The following is a 26,687-nucleotide window of genomic DNA, read 5'->3' as shown; positions in this document are numbered from 1 at the left end:
TATGAGTTATTTCACTATCATTGCAATGTCCTCTTAAGAAAGGATAGCCACCTATGACAACTAAAAGACTTCATAATGCATTATTTTTGTACAATATCACAGAAAAGTTACATCCATATCTTTAAAATTAACAATTTTATTTAGAGGAAATCAGTCAAGAATTTTTGTGGCACAAATATATAACATATGGAACACTTTGATAGTAAATCACACCTGGGATATTTTTATGAAGTCACAATGCAATGAGTTTGGAGACGTGATTAGGAAACTGTCATTTTGCTTGCAGTCTCAGCTGGTGTTTGTAAGCTTAAATATTCCATCAGATCGACTACAATCTGCATGCAAGATTAATAGAAATTAAGCAAATCATTGGAAAACAGATGAGGAACCCTTCCAGTAAGTCACTCCAGGAATAATGTAGGTATCATGCAAAGATATTTGGAAATTTGGAAAGCCCACTCTCCTCCAATTCAAAGAATACAATCATGGTACAGTTTTTAAAGAAAGAGGTTATTTGGCAGTATTATATTTTTTAAAATTAGTAGCAGTGAAAATTCTGTTTCGGACAATGGTTATGTAGGTGGAGCTATAATTGGGAAATAGCAGCCTGATGTACAGTAGGTTTTCCTACTGCCCAGGTGTTCTAAGATCAAGAATAAGATGAGCAAGATGGCATCTGCTATGAACCTCTAGTGACAATAGATGAATTGTAGTAGACCGAGGCAGTCTGGAAGGCTGGAGTTAATGTGGGTGATGACTAGTCTCTTGAAATACTTCATGACACTGTATGTCAGAGCAACTGGGTGGTAGTTATTTGGCATGCTATCTTGTTTTCCTCTTTTGACATTGGGATGATAGTGGTATTCTTAAAGCAAGTGGGAAGATTTCCAGCTTGTCCATGCAGTTTCTTTGGGTATAGCCAGGGACTAATCCAGGCTAGTTGTTTTCCAGTTTCATTCTAATGTCTGTGATAGTAAACCTGGCTAAAGGTGAGCCTGAGGATGTTACATACTGACCTTCAATTCAAACTGAGCATTTTAGAGGAGGTCATATTTTTATCTATAATATTTTGTCAAAATTTGCTTTTTAGTCCATGATAGCATGCATGCCTTGACACTATCAAAAGGTTAAGCAAGTGAATGTGGGTCAGGCAAATGGACTACAATGTTGGTAAATGTGAGGTCTTCCATTTTGGAAGGAAAAATATATCAAATTATTAATTAAATGGTAAAAGATTGTATCATACTGCTGTGTAGAGGGACTTGAAAGTGCATGTGAATGAATCACAAAAGATTAGTTTGCAGGTCCAGCAGGTAATCAAAAAGGCAAATGGAGAGTTAGCCTTCATTGTGTATGGGGGTGGGGGGGGGGGGGTTGAATTTAAGACCAGGGAGGTTCTACTGCAATGGTATTGGGTACTGGTGAGGCTGCACTTGGAGTACTGTAGACAGTTCAGATCTCCAACCTTGAAAAAATATATACTGGCTTTGGAATAAAGGAAGTTATAGTGGTATGAGAAAGGAACTGGCTCAAGTAGACTGGAAAAGTAAACTAATCGGAGGATCAGAGCAGGATTTGAAGATATTTTTACAAGTAATAAAAGGCATGCAGGACAGATATATTCCGAGGAAAAAGATATTTGTCAAAGGAAAGATGGTACCAATGTGGCTCACAAAAGAGGTGAAAGCTAAGATAAAAACAGAGGGCAAAGCTAAAATTAGTGGGAAATCAGAGGACTGGGATTCCTTTTGACACTTAGAGAAAGAGACAAAAAAAAGTCATTCGGAAACAAAAGATGAGCTATGAAAGGAAATTAGCTAACAATATTAAATATGATACTAAGATTTTTTAAAAATATATAAGGAATAAAAGAGAGACACGTGTTGACATAGGACCAATAGAAAACAATGCTGGGGAAATTGTAATGGCTTATGAAGAGATGACAGAGGAACTAAATCAATATTTTACATCTGTCTTCACCATGGAAGACATTAGTAATATCCCAGACAGACAGAGGTTTCAGGGAGTAGAGTTAGATTTAGTTAAGGTTACTAGAGAAATATGCTAGGCAAACTAAATGGATTAAAGATTGATAAATCTCCCGGACAGGATGAGGTACATCCGTGGGTTTTGAAAGAGGTGGCTTTGGAGATTGTAGATCCATTGGTGATGATCTTCCAGAAATCAATGGACTTTGGAGAGATTCCAGAGGATTGGAAGGTTGCAAATGTGGTTCCACTGTTTAAGAAAGGTGGGAGACAGGAAAAAGGAAATTATAGGCCTATTAGTCTGACGTCGGTGGTTGGGAAGATAGTCGAGTTGATCCTCAAGAATGAGGTTATGAAATGCTTAGAGATGCATGACAGGCCCAAGTCAGCATTGTTTTTTTAAAGGGTAGATCCTGCCTGACCAACCTATTAGAGTTTTTGAAGTAATCTCAAATCGGATAAATGAAGGATTTTCAAAAGGCTTTTGATAAGGTGCCACATATTAGGCAGATAAATAAGTTGAGGGCCCATAGAATTACAGGGAAGTTATTAAACTGGATAGAAAATTGGCTGTTAGGCAGGAAGCAAAGGATTGAAATTAAGGGATCCCATTCTGGATGGGTGTCTGTAACTAGTGGTGTTCCACAGGGATTGGTCTTGGGACTGCTGCTGTTCACAATTTACATTAACGATTTGGATAGTGGTATGAATGGTTTTGTGGCCAAATTTGCGGATGTCACCAAGATAGTGAGAAGTATAGTAGAGTGGGAATGTATAGTAGAAACTGTAAAGTTGCAGAAGGATATAGACAGATTAGGAGACTGGGCAAAATTATGGCAGATGAGATTTAACATAAAGAAATGTGCAGTTGTACACTTTGGCAGTGGAAATAAACAGAGAGAATATTATTTGGATGGGGTGAAAATTCAGACCTCGGATGTGCAAATGGACCTGGATGTTCTCGTGCAGGGAAACCTAAAAGTTAATGACCAGGTGAAATTGGTAGTGAAGAAAGTGAATGCTATGTTGGGATTCATTTCAAGAGGAATAGTGTACAAGAGTAAAGAGTGTGTGGATGAGATGCTATGGGGCACTGGTGAGGCCATATTTGGAGTACTGTGTGCAATTTTGGGCCCCCTATCTTAGAAAGGATGTGATGTTGTTGGAGAGGGTGCAGAGGAGATTTACTAGGATGATTCCCGGAATGCAAAGGCTAACGTATGAGGAGTGTTTAGCAACTCTTGCGTTGTATTCATTGGAGTATAGGAAAATGAGAGGAGACCTCATGGAGACATTTCGTATTTTGAAAGGTTTAGATAGGGTGGATGCGGGTAAGAAGTTTCACTTGGTGGGTCATAGTCTGAAAATTAGAAGTTATCCATTTAAAACAGAGATTAGGAAGAACTTCTTTAGCCAGAGGGTCGTGGATCTGTGGAACTCACTGCCGCATACAACAGTGGAAGCCAGATCACTGGGAGTATTTAAATAAGAAATAGACAAGTATCTCATTAGTGAGGATATCAAAGGATATGGAGAAAAGGCTGGAAATTGTACCTAGTGTAGAGTAGCTTAGTGTAGATTTACAGAACAGATTTTTTTTTAAACTTTATTTAAGATTTTATAACATGAAAAACATATAGGATTACATTAAAAAAATTAAGAATAAAATAATAAAATTACAATACAATATCAGTAATCTAAATAAACTATACCCTCCCCAATAATTATTACACATTAATAACCTGACTCAAATTAGTCCAAACCCCCCTTTCCCCCCAAAATAAAGTGAAGAATTAATAAAGTTAATAATATATGTGAGAAAAAAACCCACTTACAAAAAAAAACAAAAACATAACCGATTAAAATACTAACAAAAAGAAAAGTAATTAATACTAAGATATCAAACTTAAAAAACATATTTAAATCAAACTTAAATGCATATATTTAACAAACAGAGTTAAGATGAAACATATATTTAACTCAAATTTAATATAAAAAATTAGTAAAGTTAGTAACATTATCTATCAAAAATTCTTAAACAATAATCAATTCTTTAAAAAAAATTGTAGCATGAAAAAAAGATGAAAAAAAACTTTCTCTATAGAGATAAACCTTCACCAAATATCAACTAACTTCATAACATAACATAACATAACAATTACAGCACGGAAACAGGCCATTAGGCCCTTCTAGTCCGCACCGAACCAAACACCCCTTTCTAGTCCCACCTCCCTGCACAATGCCCATAGCCCTCCATCTTCTTCTCATCCATATACCTGTCCAACCTTTTATTAAATAATACAATTGACTCCGCCGCCACTATTTCTCCCGGAAGATCATTCCACACAGCTACCACTCTCTGAGTAAAGAAGTTCCCCCTCATGTTACCTCTAAACCTCTGCCCCTTAATTCTTAACTCATGTCCTCTTGTTTTAAACTTTCCTCCTCTTAACGGAAATAGTCTATCCACATCCATTCTGTCTATCCCTTTCATAATCTTAAATACTTCTATCAAATCCCCTCTCAACCTTCTATGCTCCAAAGAATAAAGACCCAATCTGTCCAATCTCTCCCCATACTCCAGATGCTTAAACCCAGGCAACAATCTGGTAAACCTTCTCTGCACTCTCTCCACTCTGTTTATATCCTTCCTATAATTAGGCGACCAGAACTGCACACAGAACTCCAAATTAGGCCGCACCAACGTCTTATACAATCTCAACATCACCTCCCAACTCCTATATTCCATGCAATGATTGATAAAGGCCAGCATACTAAAAGCCTTCTTCACCACCATATTCACGTGAGTTTCTACCTTCAGGGAACGATGTACCGTTACTCCTAAATCTTTCTGCTCTTCTGTATTCCTCAATGCTCTCCCATTTACCATGTATGTCCTATTCTGATTCTTCTTACCAAAATGAAGCACCTCACACTTATCAGCATTAAATTCCATCTCCCATTTTTCAGCCCACTTTTCTAAGCAGCCCAAATCCCTCTGCAATCCTTGAAAATCTTCTTCATTATCCACTATTCCACCTATCTTAGTATCGTCTGCATATTTACTAATCCAATTTACCACCCCATCATCTAGATCATTAATGTATATAACGAACAACAATGGGCCCAATACAGATCCTTGAGGCACACCACTGGTCACCGGCCTCCAACCTGACAGACAATTATCCACTACCACCCTTTGGCCTCTCCCTTTCAGCCAATGTTCAATCCATTTGACTATCTTAAAATTTATACTTCACATCTATCATCATATTAGTCACATAAACCACCATCTTAAAACAAAATTCAAACCTCATTAAGCATTGTACAATTCAATTTTAGTACTCTTCCACCATTTTTCCCTTTTACTCTTGAATAGTTATCCAATAAAAGCTCCAATACCACATTTAAATATCCCCAATCATTACGTTAAAATTCAGATATCCAAATAATAAAAACACATCTACAACAAAATCTATATCTTCAACAAATGGAGCATAAACCACAAACAAAATTCAAGCCTCATTAAGAATTGTAGAATTCAATTTATAACTTTCACCATTATTCCCTTTGTTCTATAACTAAATTAGCAAAATAATATACACCAGAATTACCACTCCTTTCACCTTAAAGTTAAAGAAAAAATATAAAAAAAAACTTATCCATCCCATTCACATTTAAATTTCAGATATTCCTTATGTTCTGAATAAACTTTACAAAAAAAACCACATCAATTTTTAGTTTTTTAAACAATCAAATACTTTCTTATGCTTTTTTTTATATTTAAACAAAAAAAAACTCCTTCACTCTTTAATCTAATAATACAAAAAAAAAGGAAAAAAAACGGGTAGGAGGTTAAAAATACCCCCTCCCGTCTAAACCGTGCAATGCGGTAACTCCCAAAAAAATGGGTGTGAGTTAACTCACACGTAGCAGATGACTTTCAGGAAATAGTGCCTATCCAGTTCTCTCCCCCAACTCTCACTTCATCTTAAACTAACATCATCATTATTTAATATCCCTTTTTTAAAAAAAAAACATTAGAAAAAAAAATGACAACTCTTTTTTTAATCAGCTCCAACTGCCGAGTCACCATTACAACCATTCCTTCTTGGAGCACGGCTCTTTTCTTCCATCTCTTGTCTCCTTAAAGATCGCAGCGGACTATATATCTGTTGAAAGTGAGTAATTGGCAGCTCTTGAGCAAATGCTATAGCTTCCTTTGGAGAATCAAAGAACTTTGGTTGGCAACCATCTTGAAAAACCTTCAAAACAGCTGGATATCTAAAGGTTGCCTTATAACCTTTCTTCCACAACAACTCTTTAGCAGGGTTGAATTCCCATCGTTGGAACATAACCTCTTGACTCAAATCCGCATAGAAGAAAACTCGATTATTTTGAATCATCAAGGGTGATTTTCTCTGTTGTGCATTTCTAATAGCCACTCGTAAAATTATTTCTCTGTCGTAATAATTCAAGCAATGAACCAAAACTGGTTTTGGACTTTGACCTGAAATAGGTCTTCTACGCAAGGCTCTGTGAGCACGTTCCAGTATTATACCTTCCGGGAAATGTTCTTGACCCAGCACCTGCGGAATCCATTCAGTAAAAAATTTTCTTGGGTCTGGTCCCTCCATACCTTCCGGCAAACCAATAATCTTTATATTGTTCTGTCTGGATTGGTTTTCCAAATAATCAATCTTTTTCACCAAATTTTTATTTTGAGTTTGTAAGTCTTCGACCATTTTGGTCACATCAAAAACTTGATCCCGTATTTCGTCTATATCTTCTTCACACGAATTAAATTTATCTCTCACTTCAAGCTTAAAAGTTCCAAACTCAGCCATCTGTTGAGAATGTATTTTCACCAAAGTATTAAACCTAGTACCAAGTTCAGTCATAATCTTGGATAATCCCTGCATTGTATAAGATAATTTAGATTCAAGATTCACAAAAATCTTTTCAATTGGAAGAGATTTTGGCTCAACAGATTCCTGCTTCTTCTCCAAAGGATCTTCTATTCCTTCCTTCATTCTGGTTGCCTTCCTTGTAGTATGACTGCGTGTGGAAACCCCAGCCATAGCCTCTCCAGCAAAGACTGGAGGACGCTGGCCGGGTTTTCCCCAGTCCATAATGTATTAAATTCTCCCAGTACATCAAGCTGTATAGGTTCTTGTATCTCAAGAGATGCAGTTTGCAGCGCCACCTCTACAGTTGACAAATGCCTTTGAGTAACTCTTTGTTCTAAAGGCTGTTTGGCGCCCTCTTTAGGGGGCTCTACCGATGTAACATAGAGCTCTACATCCGAACACTGTACCTCTCTCCTGGGATCCATTTCACGCTGAGTCCCGGTGTCTTTCCTGTAGGTAGGCTCCAAAACTTGAACTTTTGGAAAATGTAGTTTGTTGATGATCTGTTGTCATTTTTTTTTTGCTCTTTTCCACCAATTGTACCATCATAAGTTAAATTAACAGCACTGAAATTATCTAAACTTTTAAAGAATTTTAACAGGCATTTCTAGACAAAACAATAAGATAGAGTCAGGAGAGGACTGGAAGGCACGTCTGATCCTTACGCCATCTTGCCACGCCCCCCTTATAGAACAGACTTGATGGGCCTAGTGGCCTGCTTCTGTTTTTTTGTCTTGTGATCTTGTGAGTTCAACAGATTGGTTCCAAAGATAAGGAGGTTAGCCAATGAAGAGAGAATGAAATGACTGAGACTATATTTAAGAAGAATGAGAGTGGATTTTATAGAAACATAAAATTATGAAAGTGATAGATAAGTGTGATAAGCCACTATCTGTATATTTATCTGTCAGGGCACACCCACTGGCTGGCTGCACCTGTGGCTCCACCCACAGACTCCTGAATCAAGGTGACTGTTTCACAACTCCCTCCCTAGCTCAGGACAGTCGACCAGCATGAAAGTGCTTCCATTCTATTGTGAATAAAAACCTATCAGTTTTCAATAACTTCCAGTCTTTTGGAGTTATTGGTGGTGCATCAATAAGGTTGAGGCAGGCAATTTTATTTTTCCACTGGCACGTGAAAGTAGATCTAGGCTTCTTAAGATTTAGGATGGAGATGAGGAGGAACTACTCCCAGGGGCTAATGAATCCATGGAAGTCTCTGCCCAAAGGAATAGTAGAGGCTCCCTCACTAAATATATTTAAGATAGAATTAAATTGACTTTTCCAGAGCAGAGGAATAAAGCATTATGGGTAAAAGGCAGGAAGGTGGAGCTGAGCCCATGGTAAGATCAGTCATGGTCTTATTGAATGGCAGAGCAGGCCCAACGGACTATTTGGCTGACTCCCACTCCTATTTCATATGTTCTTATGTCTATAAAGGTGAAAATGGTAGAGAACTTTGTTTTTAGACATAAATATCACAATCTGTCCTGGACAAACCATGTTGATGGAATGACCAAGAAATGGCCACTTCCTTAAAAGTCTACCTATACCTATTACTAATTTTTATAAATGCACAATAGAAAGTACTGTATCCCGTTCAGATGTACCAGAGCTTGCTAAAGGAAATGATGAGGAGACAGATCTAATAAGCCCATCCAGAAAGCAGATGAGCTTGAATTTTTAAGAATAATAGCTTTCCTGTCAAGTATGCAAGCACAAATGCTTGCTTTCATAACATAAATATGTAAATACACTAACAACATAATGTATATTCTGTACCTATGTGGCTGCAGCATGCAAGAATCTCATCTCAGGAACAGCGCCTCCAGCATTATGGAACTATTGGCCACCCTGTGCCCTCATACAGTCCATACCTTTTTTCTCTATAAATAGAGTTTCACAAGTTACAATAGCATGCTGCTGTAAATGGACAGCAATCCTTGAAGCTCCTAATATTCACACACAACGAGCCAGTCCTGTCAGCTTCACTACTTTGCTCCTTGTGGATCAGGAAGAGGAAGATCATCCCTGCACTGTAACAATAGAACCAATAGAAGAGGGAGCCAAAGAGGAACCTTTGCAAAATCCAGATAAGATGTAATACATGGATGGGTTATTTGAGTTGTGGAGGTCAGCATCTGAAAAGCAGGATGGACAGTAACTCGTCAGCAGGAAGTCTGAAAGCAGGAACCTTGTATCACGAACCTCAGAACAACAAGCAGAGTTGGTCAGTAGAAGAGTATGCAGATTAGCGAGGACAAGATCATCGACATGCACTCCTGAGATGCATTCAAAGGAGTCTATAACTTCACACTCCCATTGGAAAAGAAGAGATTTTCTAAGGACAAGAATAGCTTCAAGTGAAAATGGAAAAAATGCAAAATAAAACAGCTGGAGGTACTAAGGTTGCCTGAAAAGGCAGCAGTTTTGAAGTACAAGACACAGTAAGAAAAGTATGGATGAGGTTCTGGCTGACCAGATGGTTAAGAAAGCAGAAAAAGAAGGGACAATGATAGAAAACACAATAAAACTGAAATCCCCTGATCAGGATGTGAACAACATGTAAGGGGAATGTTACAAAGAAGAACTTGGACCAGGGTAGAGAATGGATTGAGGATGGAAGACAATGAAGTCTGGAGAGAGATATCCTGACAATTTAATTGTATCTCAGGCTCTCGAGTCACCACATCTGGTTCAGCAAATGCACTCCTGGGGACACATACCCCCCCACAGCAAATGGTGGTGAAGTTCAAATGAATTATTAGAGTACAATGCAAAATCACATACAACCCTGAGATTCTTTTTTTTGTTAGCCAGGCAGAATTTCTATTAGTGGTAACTTTATTCAAACAAAACTGCTGATAATAGGATTCTGGAAACATGCACAAAGAGTGGACCTACCAGAAGAATATCTGTGGACCAACACCAATATGCCAATATTAAAGCCCGTGTCCTGGTGGGACTATCCTGACACTTGCAGCTGGCTTGTAGAGCAGTGCGTCTATGTAAAGGGTACATTATGTGCTGGTAATTGTAAATAGGTTCTGCTGATGGCAGAGCCATCTCTAAGTTAAAGCAAGAGCTGAGGACATCTCCAAGGTCTCGGATCAAAAATTTATTCCAAGATAGAGCATCCAAAACAGTATCAATTTTGATTAAGGAGCTCATTTCCACTAGTAGAGTAAGTCAAAAGTTAGTTAATAAATTAAAATCAAAGGGCCCTGCACTGTCCACATCATCCACAATACATGAGCAGGAGGAAAGAATGAATCAATCATGGAAAGAAATTGTATAAATTATTTGGCTTGGCTTCGCGGACGAAGATTTATGGAGGGGTATGTCCACGTCTGCTGCAGGCTCTTTGGTGACTGACAAGTCCGATGCGGGACAGGCAGGCACGGTTGCAGTGGTTGCAAGGGAAAATTGGTGGGTTGAGGTTGGGTGTTGGGTTTTTCCTCCTTTGTCTTTTGTCAGTGAGGTGGGCTCTGCGGTCTTCTTCAAAGGCGGTTGCTGCCCGCCGAACTGTGAGCCGCCAAGATGTACGGTTGGAGGCGATATCAGCCCAATGGCGGTGGTCAATGTGGCAGACACCAAGAGATTTCTTTAAGCAGTCCTTGTACCTCTTCTTTGGTGCACCTCTGTCTCGGTGGCCATTGGAGAGCTCGCCATAGAACACGATCTTGGGAAGGCGATGGTCCTCCATTCTGGAGACGTGACCCACCCAGCGCAGTTGGGTCTTCAGCAGCATGGATTCGATGCTTGCGGACTCTGCCAGCTCAAGTACTTCGATGTTGGTGATGAAGTAATTCCAATGAATGTTGAGGATGGAGCGGAGACAGTGCTGATGGAAGCGTTCTAGGAGCCGTAGGTGATGCCGGTAGAGGACCCGTGATTCAGAGCCGAACAGGAGCGTGGGTATGACAACGGCTCTGTACACGCTGATCTTTGTGTGTTTCTTCAGGTGGTTGTTTTTCCAGACTCTTTTGTGTAGTCTTCCAAAGGCGCTATTTGCCTTGGCAAGTCTATTGTCTATCTCTTTGTCGATCCTTGCATCAGATGAAATGGTACAGCCGAGGTAGGTAAACTGGTTGAGTTTTGAGTTCAGTGTGCCCGATGGAGACGTGGGGGGGTGGGGGGGGGGTGCTGGTGGTCATGGTGGGGAGCTGGCTGATGGAGGACCTCATTTTTCTTCAGGCTGACTTCCAGGCCAAACATTTTGGCAGTTTCCGCAAAACAGGATATCATGCGCTGGAGAGCTGGCTCTGAATGGGCAACTAAAGCGGCATCGTCTGCAAAGAGTAGTTCATGGACAAGTTGCTCTTGTGCCTTGGTGTGAGCTTGCAGGCGCCTCAGATTTAAGAGGCTGCCATCCGTGTGGTACCGGATGTAAACACTTCATTGTTGAGGCCTTTATTGGCTTGTTTCATCTAGTAAAGAGGGTTGGTGCGAGGACGCAGCCTTGCTTCACGCTGTTGTCAATGGAGAAGGGTTCAGAGAGCTCACTGCTCTATCTGACCCGACCTTGTTGGTTTTCGTGCAGTTGGATAACCATGTTGAGGAACATGTTGGGGCATCCGAGGCGCTCTAGTATTTGCCAAAGCCCTTTCCTGCTCACAGTGTCAAAAGCTTTGGTGAGGTCAACAAAGGTGATGTAGAGTCCTTTGTTTTGTTCTCTGCACTTTTCTTGGAGCTGTCTGAGGGCAAAGACCATGTCAGTAGTTCCTCTGTTTGCACGAAAGCCACACTGTGATTCTGGGAGGACATTTTCGGCGACACTAGGTATTAGTCTATTAAGGAGAATCCTAGCGAAGATTTTGCCTGTAATGGAGAGCAGCGTGATTCCCCTGTAGTTTGAGCAGTCCAAAGGAAAAAACCATGCCATTATGAGTACTCAAGGGACTCCAAACAGGATGACCGGATTAAGCACTTTTGAAGTGATAACTGGAAGATCTACATCCTTGCCTGGATCAATGGATTTGGGGAAAGTAGACTGAGTGATGCTTTTATGAAATATTGCCAAGGTCTAACAAGTCCTGTGAGCTTTGCTTCCCAACAGGCATCAGGCACTTGGGAAGAAACATCATGAGACTGACACGATATTGTACCAGGAACATTGATGTGCATTAAAAGCATTCACAATGAAACTTTGGGTGCTAAGTGGGAAGGACACTATAAGGTGGATGACCACCCCAGAAACAGTGAAAGTCCAAGGAAAGAAAACTTCGATTCATGCCTCCCACATGAAATGAGCTGTGCCAAAAACAATATGAAACCATATTTGATATTGAAACTTGTGTGGCGGTACACATCTCCTGTAGCGGACTGGCCCCACTTATATCGCCAAGCTGGTGGGGTAGCTGCAGGAAGATGGCATAGTTGGGGCCCACTGAGCACCTCAGGGCTTAGGCCACAGCTCGCGCCCCGGACAATGTGTTGACGTCACTGCCACGTGGGGCAGAACTCCTGTTGGCTTTAAAGGGGGGCACGTGAAATTCAAATAAGAAGTTCAACTGAAACCTCCACTATGTCCTGTGGTATGTTTCTGTGTGCGTAGCAGCCGCTACATTGTTGATCCCACAGAGCCCAGACGTTATCTGGTCTCCAACCATGGATTCATCGGGCCTTACTTAACCATCTGAAACTTCCCCCTTCTGGACCCATCGACCTTGCACGGCCAGGATGAGGCAACTCGATGATCTGGGGGGGGGGGGGGGGTCAGAGCCCCGTCTGTGCTAATGGATGAAATGCTCGCACTGGCAGAAGACCGCAAACCTTGCCTGATGTTTGAGCGAGCCTTGCTGGAACAAATGCCGGAACACATCCAGTTCTTACTGATGGACAAGGATTTATTGGACATCCAGACCTTCCAGACCCTCCGACTCAAGTCGTCCAGCGCACGTGCCCCAAGGATAGCCACCGCCTGCACACCCAGGAATGAGTACTTCCTTATCCCAGACGAGTTCCCCACCATCCTACGGCCACAATTCACTGCCACCATGCCTCAGCACAGCATCCGCCACCACATTGCCACACAGGGCCTTCCACTCCACGCCAAGGCCAGAAGACTGCCGCCGGAGAAACTGCAGCTTGCGAAAGAGGAGTTCTCCTGCCTCCAGGAGCTCGGCATAGTCCGCAGGTCAGACAGCTCTTGTGCCTCTCCCCTACACATGGTCCCAAAGGTTGGTGACTGTGTGGGGACTACTGGTGGCTCATTGATGCAACCATACCTGACCAATACCCCATCCCCCACATACAGGTCTTCACGGCCAACCTACATGGCACCAGGGTTTTCTCAAAGGTCGACTTGGTGAGGGGCTACCACCAAATCCCCGTACATTATCACCCCGATCGGCCTTTTAGAATTCCTACGGATGCCTTTTAGCCAGAAGAACGCAGCCCAAACATTCCAGATAGTCATGGACGCAGTGGGTAGAGACCTGGACTTTGTGTTCATCTATCTCGATGATATTCTCAGCGACAGTCGAGATCATAATGAGCATAAGACCCATTTCCGCACACTGTTCGCCCACCTGGTGGAATTCGGCCTCAACATCAACGTGGCCAGATGTTAGTTCAGGAAGGAGTCGCTACAGTTTCTGGGCAATACCATCACCGTGGATGGGGCAGCACCATCACAGAACAAGGTCAAGGCCATACAGTAGTTCCCCAAGCCGGACACCCTCAAGGACCTGCAGGAGTTCACCAGGATGGTTAACTTTTACCACCGCTTCATCCTGGGGGGCTGCCCGCATAATGTGCACACTGTTCGCCCAGATCTCGGCGAAACAAATGACCCTTGAGTGGATGAAGGAGGCCGAAACATCTTTCGCCCAAACCAAAGCTGCCCTCGGTAGCACCACCCTACTGGTCCACCCACAGGCCAATGCCCACACAGCACTCTCGGTGGATGCGTCCACCACAGCCATTGGGGGAATCCTTGAGCAAGACGTCAACATCAGTGGCGCCCGCTAGCATTCTTTAGCCGGCACCTCTGACCTCCCAAGCTGAAATACAGTGCCTTCGACAGGGAACTCCTGGCCCTGTACCTCTCTATCAGGCACTTCCGCTACTTTCTGGAGGGCAAGCCCTTCACCGCCTTCATGGACCATAAGCCACTTACTCAAGCCCTCACCGTGGCAAAGGACCCTTGGTCGGCACACCAGCAGTAGCACCTTTCCTTCATCTCAGAGTTCACTATCAACATTCAACACCAGGCGGGTAAGGACATTGTCGTTGTGAACATACTCTCCAGACCCACCATCCACAACTTGTCCCCCAGCCTGAACTACGCCCACTTAGCTCAGGCCCAGAGAGGGGATGAAGAGATGCAAGCCTTCCAAACTGTCATCACTGGCCTGCACCTTGAGGACCTGAAGCTGCCGGGCAGCCATGACAATGATACTGTACGACCTTTAAACTGGCTTGCTGTGGCCAGTAGTCCCCCCGCAGTGGAGGCAGGAAGCATTCCGGATGGTCCATAACCTGGCCCACTCCTCCATCAAGACATCAGTACGCATGGTGGTGGAACATTTGGTCTGGCATGGACTAAAGAAACAAGTGGCCCAGATGGCAAGGAATTGTACGCACTGCCAAGCCTCTAAAGTCCAGCGCCATGTCAGTGCCTCAATTCAGCATTTTGACCCCGCAGCCAGAAGGTACACATTGACATAGTGCGTCCCCTACCGGTGCCCAGGGACACCCGCTACCCCCTGACTGTGGTCGACTGGACGACGAGGTAGCCAGAAGCCATCCCCATCAGAGACACTTCCGCCAAGTCCTGCACCAGAGCCCTGCTCGCTAACTGGGTCACCTAGTTCGACGTCCCAGCACATATGACCAGTGACACGGGTGCCCAGTTCATCTCCACCCTCTGGGCGCAACTGGCAAACCGCCTGGGAATCAAGCTCCACCATACCATGGCTTATCATCCCCAGGTGAACGGACTCGTGGAGAGCTTCCATCAGCACCTCAAGGCGGCTCTCATGGCACAGCTAAAAGGACCCAATTGGACAGACGAACTGCTTGGCATTCAAACGGCTCCGAAGGTGGATCTCCAGGTCTCATCTGCGGAACTCATTTACAGTCCACCATTGTCGGTACCAGGAGAGTTCTTTAGGGTGGGCGCAGAATCTGGAGGTGAGAACCCAATTCTTCTCGCAGACCTCCACAACAGGCTCACCTTGCTGGTACCCCCAGCACCAATCCACATGGCAACACCCGGTGAACGTCCCTAAGGAGCTGGCCTTAGTGGAGTTCGTTTTCATCTGGCGTGGCCCACACCCTACCCCCCTGCAACGTCCATATGAGGGCCGGTACAAGGTCCTACACTGGTCGGGAAAGACTTTTACCCTGGACATTGGGGGCAGGGAGGAGTTATTCATGGTTGACAGGCTGAAACTGGCACAAGTGGACTTGGATCGACCCGTGAGGACAGCCCAACCTAAGAAAGGGGGTCAGCAAGTGGCGAGATGCGTAAGCCTGTTCTGGGGGGGGTTGTGTTGTGGTGTACATCTCTTGTAGCGATCTGGCCCCACTTGTATTGCCGCGCTGGCAGGACAGCTGCAGGGAGATGGCGCAGTCAGGGCCCACTGAGCACCTCATGGCTTAGGCCATGTGATGACATCACCGCCGTGCGGGGCGGAACTCCCGTTGGCCTTAAAGGGGCGCACGCAAAATTCAAATAAACAGTTCAACTGAAACCTGCACCGTGTCCTGTGTTGTGTTTCTGTGTGTGTAACAGCCACTAAACTTTTTGCTATTCAGGAAATTGACGGATCACTGTCCCCAAGGCAAAAGTGGGCATTACATGTAACTACAGTTACTTTCCTGTATACGTATATTGAACATATCAAATCTGTGCGTATGTCTATAGTGCAAGGAATTTATGTTAATAGGTATGGCTTTATTGCTCTTTACTCTGCTACCATCAGGAAAAATGTACAGGAGCCTAAAGACAAGCACTCAGCAGGACAAGGACAGTTTCTTCCCTGCTGCCATCAGATTCCTGAATAATCAATGAAACAAAGACACTACCTTACTTTTTAAAAATTATATTTGTTGTAATATGAATGTTTGCACTACAATGATGCTGAATTCCGTGACTTGTTTATGACAATAAATTCTGATTCTGATTTATTAATACTTTAAACAATATTGTTTTTAAAATGCATTTGCCAATATATGGCCCCTTCTGCTCTCACACAGTAATGCCTGCTACTCTAATGTATGGACAATATGATCCATTTCAGACTATATCAAAGAAGGGTATTGAAGGGTTAAACAGAATGTCTCAGTATTACAGTTCCATGTGGAGATGTTGCAAGAACAATGGGCAACCATGGCAACGAGTTGAGGCAGTCATGGAACCTTGAAATATTATTGAGTAGATAGTGACTGATAAGTATATTATCTGATGCAATGTTCTGTTCATAACTATTTCACTTGTATCTTTTAAATTTGGTTTATTTTTGCCTGGTACTTGGCTTTGCTTTTGTTTTGCAATCCTTATTTTATATTATCTGCTTGATGTATTTAACCATGCTTTACTGTCAAATGTGTAATAATCAAGAATAAACTTCTCATTAATAGTGGATATAAGAACTCAACAGTGGTGGAAAAAAAAATCAATCCAAACTATCCCTTTGTAATATCAGCCGCTCATTAACACTGAACAACATATTTTTTTCAAAAGGTTCGCTTCCTGAAAAAAAGGGGATTATGATAGATAACTTCAAGCTGAACACAAAGATAATTTCAAATTTGATGTATCTCGCAGGAAGTTGGAGAAAGAGCAAATTAACTTTTATTGAATTTAGCATATTTAATTGCATAATGATGCTAACATGTTGTTGTTAGTTCAACTGACCTACATAATTTTTGCTGCTGATTTTCGTTTGTATCAGCATCTGATACCTCTCGTCCAACAACAGTCGACCAGCATTGATGGATTCCAATTGCCCTGATACCACTTGTCCATGGTCGCAATGTTTCACCATGTTTGTTATTGACTGCACCAAGATCAGCAGGGAAGAAGTCCAAGTGTGAATGCTGAAACTGAATTTGGAAAGACATGTTGCACTTAATGGTTTTCTATGCTTGAAGTAGACTTAAAATACTGTAAGATAGGAAATCACAAAAATAGGTTATATCTAAAAAAAGTTACACGATAGGAACATTTTATGGTGATTTCATAAACAGCAGCCCAAATCCATAAAATATAGCAAAAGTGTTCAGCAAACAAAATCTTTGTTGTCCAGTGTATTCAAAGGAAATTAGAGAATATACAGCGCCCTCCAGAATGTTTGGAACAAAGACACTTTTTTCCCTTTATTTGCCTCTGTGCTCTACAGTTTTACATTTGTAATCAAACAATTCATATGTAATTAAAGTGCACATCCCAGATTTTATTCAAGGTTATCTGTATTCATTTGGGTTTGACCATGTAGAAATTACAGTTTTCCCATTTCAGGCACAATAATGTTTGGGACATGACAGGTGTTTGTGAGTACTCAGGTATGTTTTATTGCTTTATTGGCCTAGGTATAAGAGAGCTAGGGTTGCTTCTATGCTTTTTATCACCTTTGGCATCTTTAGTTGCCATTTTTCAACATGAGGACCAGAGTTCTACCAATGAAAGACATAGAAGCCATAATGAGGCTGAAAACCAAGAATAAAACAGTAAGAGACATCATCCAAACTTTAAGATTACCAACATCTATAGTTTGCAACATCATTAAGAAGAAAGAGCGTACTCTAAACTCAGTTATCACAAAGAAAAATCCCCAAAGTTATGTCGGACAGATCAGAAACACTCATCAGGAGGCAGGTGTGGATATGTTAATGATTATGTCTGCAGAAGACTTCATGATAAGAAATACAAAGGCTGCACTGCAAGATGCAAACCATTAGTTAGCCACAGAAAGGATAGCCAGATTACAGTTTACCAAGAAGTATTTTAAATAGTTTGCAGAATTCTGGAAAATTATCTTGCAGATAGATGAGACTGAGATTAACCTGTATCAGATTAATGGCAAGAGCAAAGTGTGGAGCTGTAAAGGAACTGCCCAAGATCCAAAGCATTTCTGTTCATGACTGTATATAAAAAGTGCTGTAATTTCTACATGGTCAAACCAAATTGTAATAAAATCTGGAATGTGCACTTTAATTACAAGTGAATTGTTTGATTACAAATGTAAAACTGTGAAATACAGGGGTAAATAAAGGAAAAAAAGTGTCAAACATTATGGAAGGCATTATACATATCTAGGGCAACCATTCATAACCTTTTTTTGGGCTATGGTCCCCATAGGACTCAAAGTTTAAATTGAAATTTAGACATACTGCATGGTATTAAGTCCTTGTGCCTCATGAACCCATGCTGCCCATTTACACCCAATTCACCTACAACCACTGGTACATTTTCAATGGTGGGAGAAAATTGGAGACCCCAGAGGGAACCCATGCAGATATGGGGAGAACATACAGACCCTTTACAGAGCAGTATTCAAACCTCTGTCCCAATCGCTGGTGCTGTAGCCGTGTTGCGCTAACTGCTACACTAAACATACACCCCGTGGATCCCTTCCTTGTAAAGCAGTCAAGTTTCATTTCTTTTGTACTTCTCTCCTACTGACTACATAAAAAATAATGTTACATGAGGTGAAAAGAAAGCAAGATGTGCTTAGCCCCCAGGGCTGGCATTGGGCTCCCATTGAAAATGGCTAATCTAGGGCTGAAGGCATAATAGGTTTGTAACAGCAGGTGATTTTAACTTTCATATTATTGACTGGGACTACCACAGTACTAATGCATTCGATGGGATAGATTTTTTTGTGATTCCAGGAAAGTTTTCAGAAGCAAACTTTGATGGCTTGTTCAGAGAAGGGTCTACACCCAATCTCCTATAGGCAATGAGGCTGGGCAAGTGGTTAATGTAAGAGTGGGTGAGCACTATGGATCAGTGCCCATAATTCCATCCATTTCAAGGTAGTTATGGAAAATCCTAAATTGGGGGAAGATTAATTTTAATGGTATCAGACTGCAACTTTCAAAGTTGATTGAAAGAGGTTGAATGCAGGGAAAGGGACTTCTTGTGAGTGGGAGGTAAGATGGGATCCTGTTAGAATAAAAAGCAAGGCAGGTGGGATTAGGAAATAATGGTTATTGAGGTATATTGAAGATCTGGTCAGGAAAAAAAAAAGCCTATCTCCAGATTAAGCAGCTGCGATCAAACAAATCTGTTGCAGAGCATAAAGGATGTTGGAGTACACTGAAGAAAGAAATTAGGAGGGTTAAAAGGGGCCATGTGATATCCACGTCAGATAGATAAAGGAAAATTGAGAAAAGATTTTCAAACCACACTAAGAGTAAAAGGGTTGCCAGGGAACCTTAAGGATCAATGTAGAAATCTATGTGTGGAGTCACAGGAAATATTTGAGGGTCCTATTGTTCAAAAAGGGAAGAAGGAATGTGTCTGAAAACTATGGGCCAATAAGCCTTACACCTCTGCTCCATAATTTTAATTTTGCACAACTATCACCCATTCAACATTTCCATTCTTTCTTTTGCCTTTTGTTTATTCTGTTTCCCAATAATCCAATTCCCTTTGATCCCTCCAAGTTCCTTCATTCCCCTCCCTTCCTGGGAAAAGTTCTCCCAAATACAATTATTCGTCTTAATAATGGCAATGAGAGAAATTCAAGACCTTTGGGGCGATTCAGGGCAGTACAGTAATGTGAAAATTTGTGCTGCTCGAGGAAAATCGAATCTATCCTGACCCCCATTGGGGTCTGTGTGGAGTTGCATGCGCTTTCAGACTGGTTAATCTGCTATTGTAAATTGAAGATTACCGGCAAGAAGAAGAGCCACAAAGGACATTTAATTGTTTTGAGAGAGTGAATTAGGGTCGGGGCTAGAATAGTCCTGAATGGGCCGAATAGCCTCCCGTGCATTTCCAAGAGTCGATGGACGCGAAATTAATGCAGAGAAGTAGAGTTGAAGAGATACACCTGGCTTGTCGGCCGCAGCAAGCAGAGGGCCAGTCAGCAATCTCCCGCCGGCATCGTCACATTTAGACATATAATGGCTGCAAATACACTTACTGTTCCAACGTCGAAGCACCCGGCGAGGAACGATATTTGACGCCACTACGGGCGGCGCCTGGCGAAGCGTGATATCTGACGTCACTACGGGCGGTGCCTGGCGAAGCGTAATATCTGACGTCACTACGGGCGGCACCTGGCGAGGTGTGAAAGCACGAGACTGGTCTGTGGTTGTCGTTATGGCTGCAGCGGTGTTCGAGGGTAGGAGTGGCTCGGCGGTGCAGGCCCGGGACAGTGAGTAACTTTTCCTGATTGGGGATAGTGCGCAGCGGGCCTAGCCAGGGCCAGCTTCGAACTTTGGTGCAGGATTCAGTCTCTGTGGTGGAGATGGATTGCAGACTGGCAAAGTAACCTCGAAATGGGCAGTCCTGTCGAGAATGATATAGATGTGCCAGGAGTATCAACAGCTCAGAAGCATATTTGTGTTCAACAAGTTTACATGGCTGAAGCTGTGGAGGTTAATTGCAAACAGCAACAGTCCAGGCTCCTGACTGATATTTTCTTTGTGGATTTATCATGATTTCAATTCTTCCATCTTGCTAAACATTCTTTTCCCTCACATTATAAATACAGTAATTTGATATTCATTTAACATTTGTTCAAATTAAACATTTTGTTCTTGGGTTGCAGGGCAGTTTTCACTTAAGATTGTACATTTCTGGCTATTTTGTGGAAATGGGGAAATAAATTGCTTCAACGATTAATTTGATTGGACATACCCAATATGTTTCCTGTTGAGTGATTTGGTTGAATTTTGAACCAGGCCTTCATCAGAAATCATGATCCAAGGATGTTTAGCTGATTCAGTCTCCAAAGATCTTGACTTTCCGCACTGGAATGAATTATGCATAGGGCTATTATCTGAGATAGAGAAGAACTTGGAACATGGTCTAATTGGTTTTGTGGTGGGTGTAAGGGCAATCTTACACTCAACACAAAACCAATTAAAAAAAATATGATAAATGTAAAAATTTGGCTCCTGAACTTGATGCTGTACTACCAGCTGAATTGTATTGAATTTAAACTGTGCAAATGTGTTCCAATGCCATCCCATGGCAATTGGGATCCATCAAGTTTCAATGGAGCTGTTAGAAGATGGCATTTGCTATTTTGTGGCCATGTATATATTTTTATTATTTGAATAGTTTTTCTGCTAAACTGAAATTTCTAAATATAAAATTTAAAACTCTAAGAAGTTGTTGATATTTGTAAAGAAGGCATAGGTGAGATGATTGCAAAGGTATATATGTGATTAGGAAGAATCAGACAATACAAGCTCAAAAATATGATGGTAACAAGGATGTAAAAAGAGATCCTAAGAGGATTGGGATGGGAATGATAATATTTGCACATTTTTAAAACTGGGAAGAAAACAAATGATAAACTGATTCTGTAGTTCAAAATTCAGAAAATTTGATAAATCAGTATGAAGTCACAATTAAGTTCAATCTGCTGTTTGAACCCAATTGTGGATACCATAGTCAAAGATTATTTTTTTTGTTGTTGCATTGGTCTTAGTGTAGTATTGAATGGTGAGAGATGACCTTGTGATTTGGTTGAGGTGCTGGTGGTTGGGTCATAAATGGATGGCAGAGGTTGGAATCAATAGGAAGAACCATCACTTATGGTTAAGTTTTTAAACTACAAAGGTCCTGCTTGATGTGGGTTTATGATGCTAGATTCTGCATCCTGAAACTTTCTTAATTATGGTAGGTCCCTCTTAACTTGTGAAATTCCGTTCTTGTTCAAAACTCTACATGGTACAGGCTTTAAACAGGGGTAACAGTGTTAATATTTAGAAAGCACTGAGGTCCACATGCTTGGCAGTGCGATGAGTCAAGTGATATTTGAGGTCAGGGTGAAAGTTAGCAGCAAAGTGGATAAAGTTGACAAGCTCATCATGGATGTGTGAGAACTCTTGATATTCTTGGACTTGAAAATGCTTGAGGGAGAGCAGTAGCAATCAGGGATCCACACCACCCAGCACACACTCTGTTCTCACTGCTGCTGTCAGGGAAGAGGTATAGGTGCCACAAGACTCACACCACCTGATTCAGGAACATCCACCATCAGTCTCATGAACAACAAACTGAGAGACTTATTTAAGGACTCTTACTTTTGCACTTTATTGATTTTTTTTCCCCTCACTCTCAATTGCACAGTCAGTTTGTTTTCATTTGTATATTGAATTAGTTTTTTCGCACTGCCAATAAGTGGTAATTCTGCCTCGCCCACAGGAAAAAGAATCAGGGTTGTATGTGATGTCATGTATGTACTCTGACAATAAATGTGAAATGTACAAAATCAGAACTGATGTGGAGTATCTGGAAGAAGGCAGTTGTAATTATAAGGACCAGGACAGAAATTTACAATCTTGGGAAAAAGATAAAGGGTGATATTGCTCGGATAAATTGCAGGGATTTAGGAGATTTAAGAGGTGGGTGGGGGCAAGAATGAGATTACTTTTCTCGGAACAAGCCCCTTCTGTGGTATAAAAATTCTGTGATTCTGAGCTGCATGGGCCTGTGAGCCTGATGTTGGTAAATTAATGGAGAGTGTTCTTAGCGATGGAATATACAACTATTTGGATAGATGGGGATTGATTAGGAGTAGTCAACGTGGTTTTGTGCGTGGTGGATCATGATTAACAAATCTTTCAGCATTTTTCAAGGAGGTTACTAAGAAGGTTGACGAAGGGAAGGGTGTGGATGTTGTCGATATGGACAAGGTTCTGCTTAAGAGGTTGGTTAAGAAAGTTCAATCATTAGGCATTAATGCTGAAGTAGTGAACTGGATTCAACAATGGTTGGATGAGAGATGCCAGAGAAAAGTGGTGGAAATTGTTTGTCAAATTGGAGGCCGATTCCTTGTGGTGTGCCTCAGGGATCGGTACTGGGTCCATTGTTGTTTGTCATATATATGTTAATAATCTAGATGATGGGGTGGTAAATTGGATTGGTAAATATGCAGATGATGCTAAGATTGATGGTGCTGTGGACAGTGAAGGTTTTCAAAGTTTGCACTGGGATATAGGCCAGTTAGAAGAGTGGGTTGAAAGATGGCAGATGGAGTTTAATACTGTTAAATGTGAGGTGCTACATTTTGGTAGGAATATCAGCAAAAGTCATACACATTAAATGGTAAATAATTGAGGTGAGCGAAAGAACAAAGTGACTTGGGAATTCTAGTATCTAATTCCCTGAAGGTGGAGTTACATGTAGATAGGGTGGTATGTTAGCCTTCATAAATCAGAGTATTTTGTACAGGAGTTGGGATATCCTGTTGAATTTGTATAGGGCATTTTTTCTTTGTAATTCTTTATTTATCGCACTATGAACCATATCAACCAATATCTTTGCTGATGCAGCTCTTTAAATATTCAGTGACATTTTCTCTTTTTTTCCCCATCCCTCCCTTTCCACCCCCCACCAAAAACAGTAAATATTGAACATATAAAATACAATAAAACAATATCTTTATATAAAAGGAATACAAACAAAAAAGACGTATCATCTATTTATACACATTAAATCTGATCGTGTTTATCTTCCTATCATTTTAGGTGGTGATGGTCCGAGGCCTGCTCTTTCTGTTATGTCCCATATATGGTTCCCAGGTTTTTTCAAACATTGTAACTTTGTCTTTTAAATTATGTGCTTTTTTTTTCCAATGGGATACACTTAAACTTGGTTATATATTCCGTTAATGTTTATAGTCATTTTGTCCAAAGTGGCCATCTTATATTTTTATTTTCACTTCTTTTCTGCCTCTTCACCACCTCCAACCCCTTTTTTTCATTACTCTTTTTTAAGTTTTCCTTTTTAATCTCAATATATGACAACGCACTTAAGACATGAAATACCCCAACAATCCCCTCAAGCAATAACCCTTTAACCCCAAATAAACCTCCCCTCCTTGGATTGCCCCCTGTTCCTTGACAGTAACCACAACTCCCCTTTCCATTCGGTTTGCGAATTTACTCGCAAGCATCAACTGATTTTGCAGTGACCATTATTCTCCCACCCCCAGAGAACACTATTTTCCTATACATATAACAAAGCTTTCTCTTTTTTTCCTCCTTCTTCCCCTTCTCTTATCCATCTTTAAATCTTTATATATACATTATCTTTACTTTATATTTTTACATATTTTTGTATATTTTTTTGCCGGTCTTCCTTCTTGTCATTCCTCCTCCCTTCCCCTGTCCTGCAAATGTTCAACAAATTCTTGGGCTTTCTTTGGGTCTGAGAACAGTCTATTCCATTCCCCAGGAATAAATACTTTGAGTACTGCTGGATGTCTTAATATAAAGTTATAACCTTTCTTCCATAAGATTGTTTTGGCCGTGTTGAATTCCTTCCTCTTCTTTAAAAGTTCGAAGCTTGTGTCCGGGTAAAAAAAAAATTTTGTCCCTTATATTGCAACGGCTTATTGTCTTCTCTAGCCTTCTTTCTTTCTTGTTGTTTTCTCTTGTTGTATACCCAACACCCAACCCCAACCAACAAATTTTCCCTTGCAGCCACTGCAACCGTGTCTGCCTGTCCCGCATAGGACTTGTCAGCCACAAACGAGCCTGCAGCTGATGTGGACATTACCCTTCCATAAATCTTCGTCCGTGAAGCCAAGCCAAAGAAGAATACCTTAGAAGTTTTGCCAATATGGATCTAGGTTTTTGATGTGGTGGCAGTTTTGGTACTAGTGCTCTATGCGCCCTTTCAATTTCTATTTCTTCATCTGAATCTGTTATTCCCAGCACTTCGGGATTCAGTATAGGGTATTGTTAAAGCCAAATTTGGAATATTGTATGGTGTTTTCGTTGCCAAATTATAAGAAGGATATCACAACATAGAGAGAGTGAAGAGAAGATTTACAAGAATGTTACCTGGGTTTCCAGGTTTGAGTTGCAAGGAAAGGTGAAACAGGTTGGGGTGATTTGTTAGCGGACTTTAAATTTATGAGGGGACAGAGAGTAAATGTGGATAGGCTTTTTTCCATTGAGAGTGGGGGAGATTGAAATAGGACATGGATTGAGATTAAAGGGGGAAAAATATGGGGGAATTTGTTCACTCAGAGGGTGGTGGGATGTGCAGTGTGCTTCTGGCCAAAGTGGTAGATGAGGGCTCAATTTTAATATTGAAAGAAAAGTTGGATAGGTATATGGGCGAGAGAGCGATAGAAGGTTATAGGCTAGGTGTGGGTCAATGGGACTAGGTGGGAGAAGGTGTTCGGCAAACACCAAACTAGACTGTTTCTGTGATGTAATTGTTTTATGGTTATACATAAATATTAAAACATTTAGTGGTTTAAAAGAGAGAATGAAAGGGGCAATTAGGACACCAAATGCCAGGGGAAGCTAAATTCCGAGGAGAGAGATGAACTCAAAGTGATAATTCATTACAAGTGCAGCCTCACACATTTTATGAATGGATTCAAACGTGTTGGTGACTTGAGGAAATAGGTTCTCCGGCTTTCTGGCAACTTGGAGAAAGTCTGCCGTGGTCTTTTCTAAACATGGCATCTTAACAAACTGTGCTACTGTTTTTTTTGGAAAGGCAGGGTGAGAGGATGTGCTTTTAAGTTTATCAGGCAGCGGGCGGTTTCCCTATGGCAACCCTTTATCCCACAACTTGATTAGTATATTCATGAACCTGTAATTTAATCCAGAATTGTCCACACTTGCATCGTGGCCAGATTTATTATGCAAATAGACTGGTTTTACAGGCTGCAGTTTAATTAACTCATCAAGGCTATCTCACAAAAAGGCAATCTAGCTACAGCTTAATCTGCCTTTGTTTACTGCCATCCCTCCCTTTTGTGGTAAACATCAGGCTTTGTAATGGGAAGAAAGAGTCAGTTTGCCAAAATGAAGGGATAAATAGCTTTTCTTAAAATGGATGTAGCAAAATTTTCAAAAGCTGTGGATAAGGTTCAAGATAAATTTAAGAAGATTGAAGAAGAATTTATTGACTGTAAAGATTATGCTGATCAGTGCAAAGAAAAGGTGGAACAGATTGAGGGCTTATTTACTGGTTGGGAAATTCAGAAAAATTATTTGTGGAAGAAGATTGACGCTTTGGAGAACCAAAGTCGGAGGAATAATGTTAAGATGGTTGGTCTTCCGGAAGGTTTTGACAGTCAGGAGCCAGTCCAGTTTTTCTAGAAGTGGATTCCCGAGGTTTTGGGAATAACATATTTTCCGAATGGTTTGGAGTTGGACAGGGCTCATCGAGCAGTTCGAAGGAAGCAGTTTCCTAGTCAAGTGCCATGCTCTATCTTGATCCGTTGCTTGCGGTATCAGGACAGAATTGATTTTGAGACTTGCAGAACAGAATGCGAGAAGTAATCAGGGTCCATTGCTTGTTTAAAAAATAACAGGGTATTTTTCTATGCTGATTTGAGTCAAGCTGTGTGATTAAACATCGTAAAGAAATCAATTCAGCTCAAGCTGCTCTATGGAAAAAGGGTTATGTTATCCTGCTGTACTTAAAGTTTTTTATGGAGATTATCAATCTCAATTTTCTCTGAAGCTCTTGTCTTTGCTAATTCTTTACCCGACAATAAGCAGGGTCGAAATTCAGACTGGTTTGCTCAGCAATTCAGAAAGGGAAGAATGGTAAACAAGAGATGAATCTCAACAGTTTATTGATATTGGAATTGATGATGAACAAGGTAACCGAGATTTGG

At 41.3% G+C, this 26,687-nt stretch overlaps 1 protein-coding gene and 1 long non-coding RNA gene across 7 annotated transcripts in view; one reads left to right on the top strand and one right to left on the bottom strand.

Annotated features, from left to right (window-relative positions):
* Positions 1-257: 257 nt before the first annotated feature.
* On the bottom strand, positions 258-20,088 carry LOC138760859 (uncharacterized). The gene is made up of 3 exons (XR_011355916.1): positions 20,004-20,088; positions 16,769-16,956; positions 258-335 (listed from the first exon to the last, which is right to left on the bottom strand). It is a non-coding gene; the product is annotated as an uncharacterized lncRNA (long non-coding RNA).
* A 53-nt stretch (positions 20,089-20,141) lies between these two features.
* mei4 (meiosis-specific, MEI4 homolog (S. cerevisiae)) overlaps positions 20,142-26,687 on the top strand; it is a 383,891-nt gene continuing 377,345 nt past the window's right edge. For all 6 annotated transcript variants that reach the window (XM_069932067.1, XM_069932064.1, XM_069932065.1 and 3 more), the window contains exon 1: positions 20,142-20,237. In XM_069932067.1, coding sequence (XP_069788168.1) covers positions 20,183-20,237 — 55 coding nt within the window. In that variant the 5' untranslated portion in view covers positions 20,142-20,182. The remainder of the gene's footprint in view (positions 20,238-26,687) is intronic.

The sequence above is a fragment of the Narcine bancroftii genome, chromosome 4 (assembly GCF_036971445.1).
Source record: "Narcine bancroftii isolate sNarBan1 chromosome 4, sNarBan1.hap1, whole genome shotgun sequence".
NCBI lineage: Eukaryota > Metazoa > Chordata > Chondrichthyes > Torpediniformes > Narcinidae > Narcine > Narcine bancroftii.
This window is presented reverse-complemented; position numbering and strand designations above follow the sequence as displayed.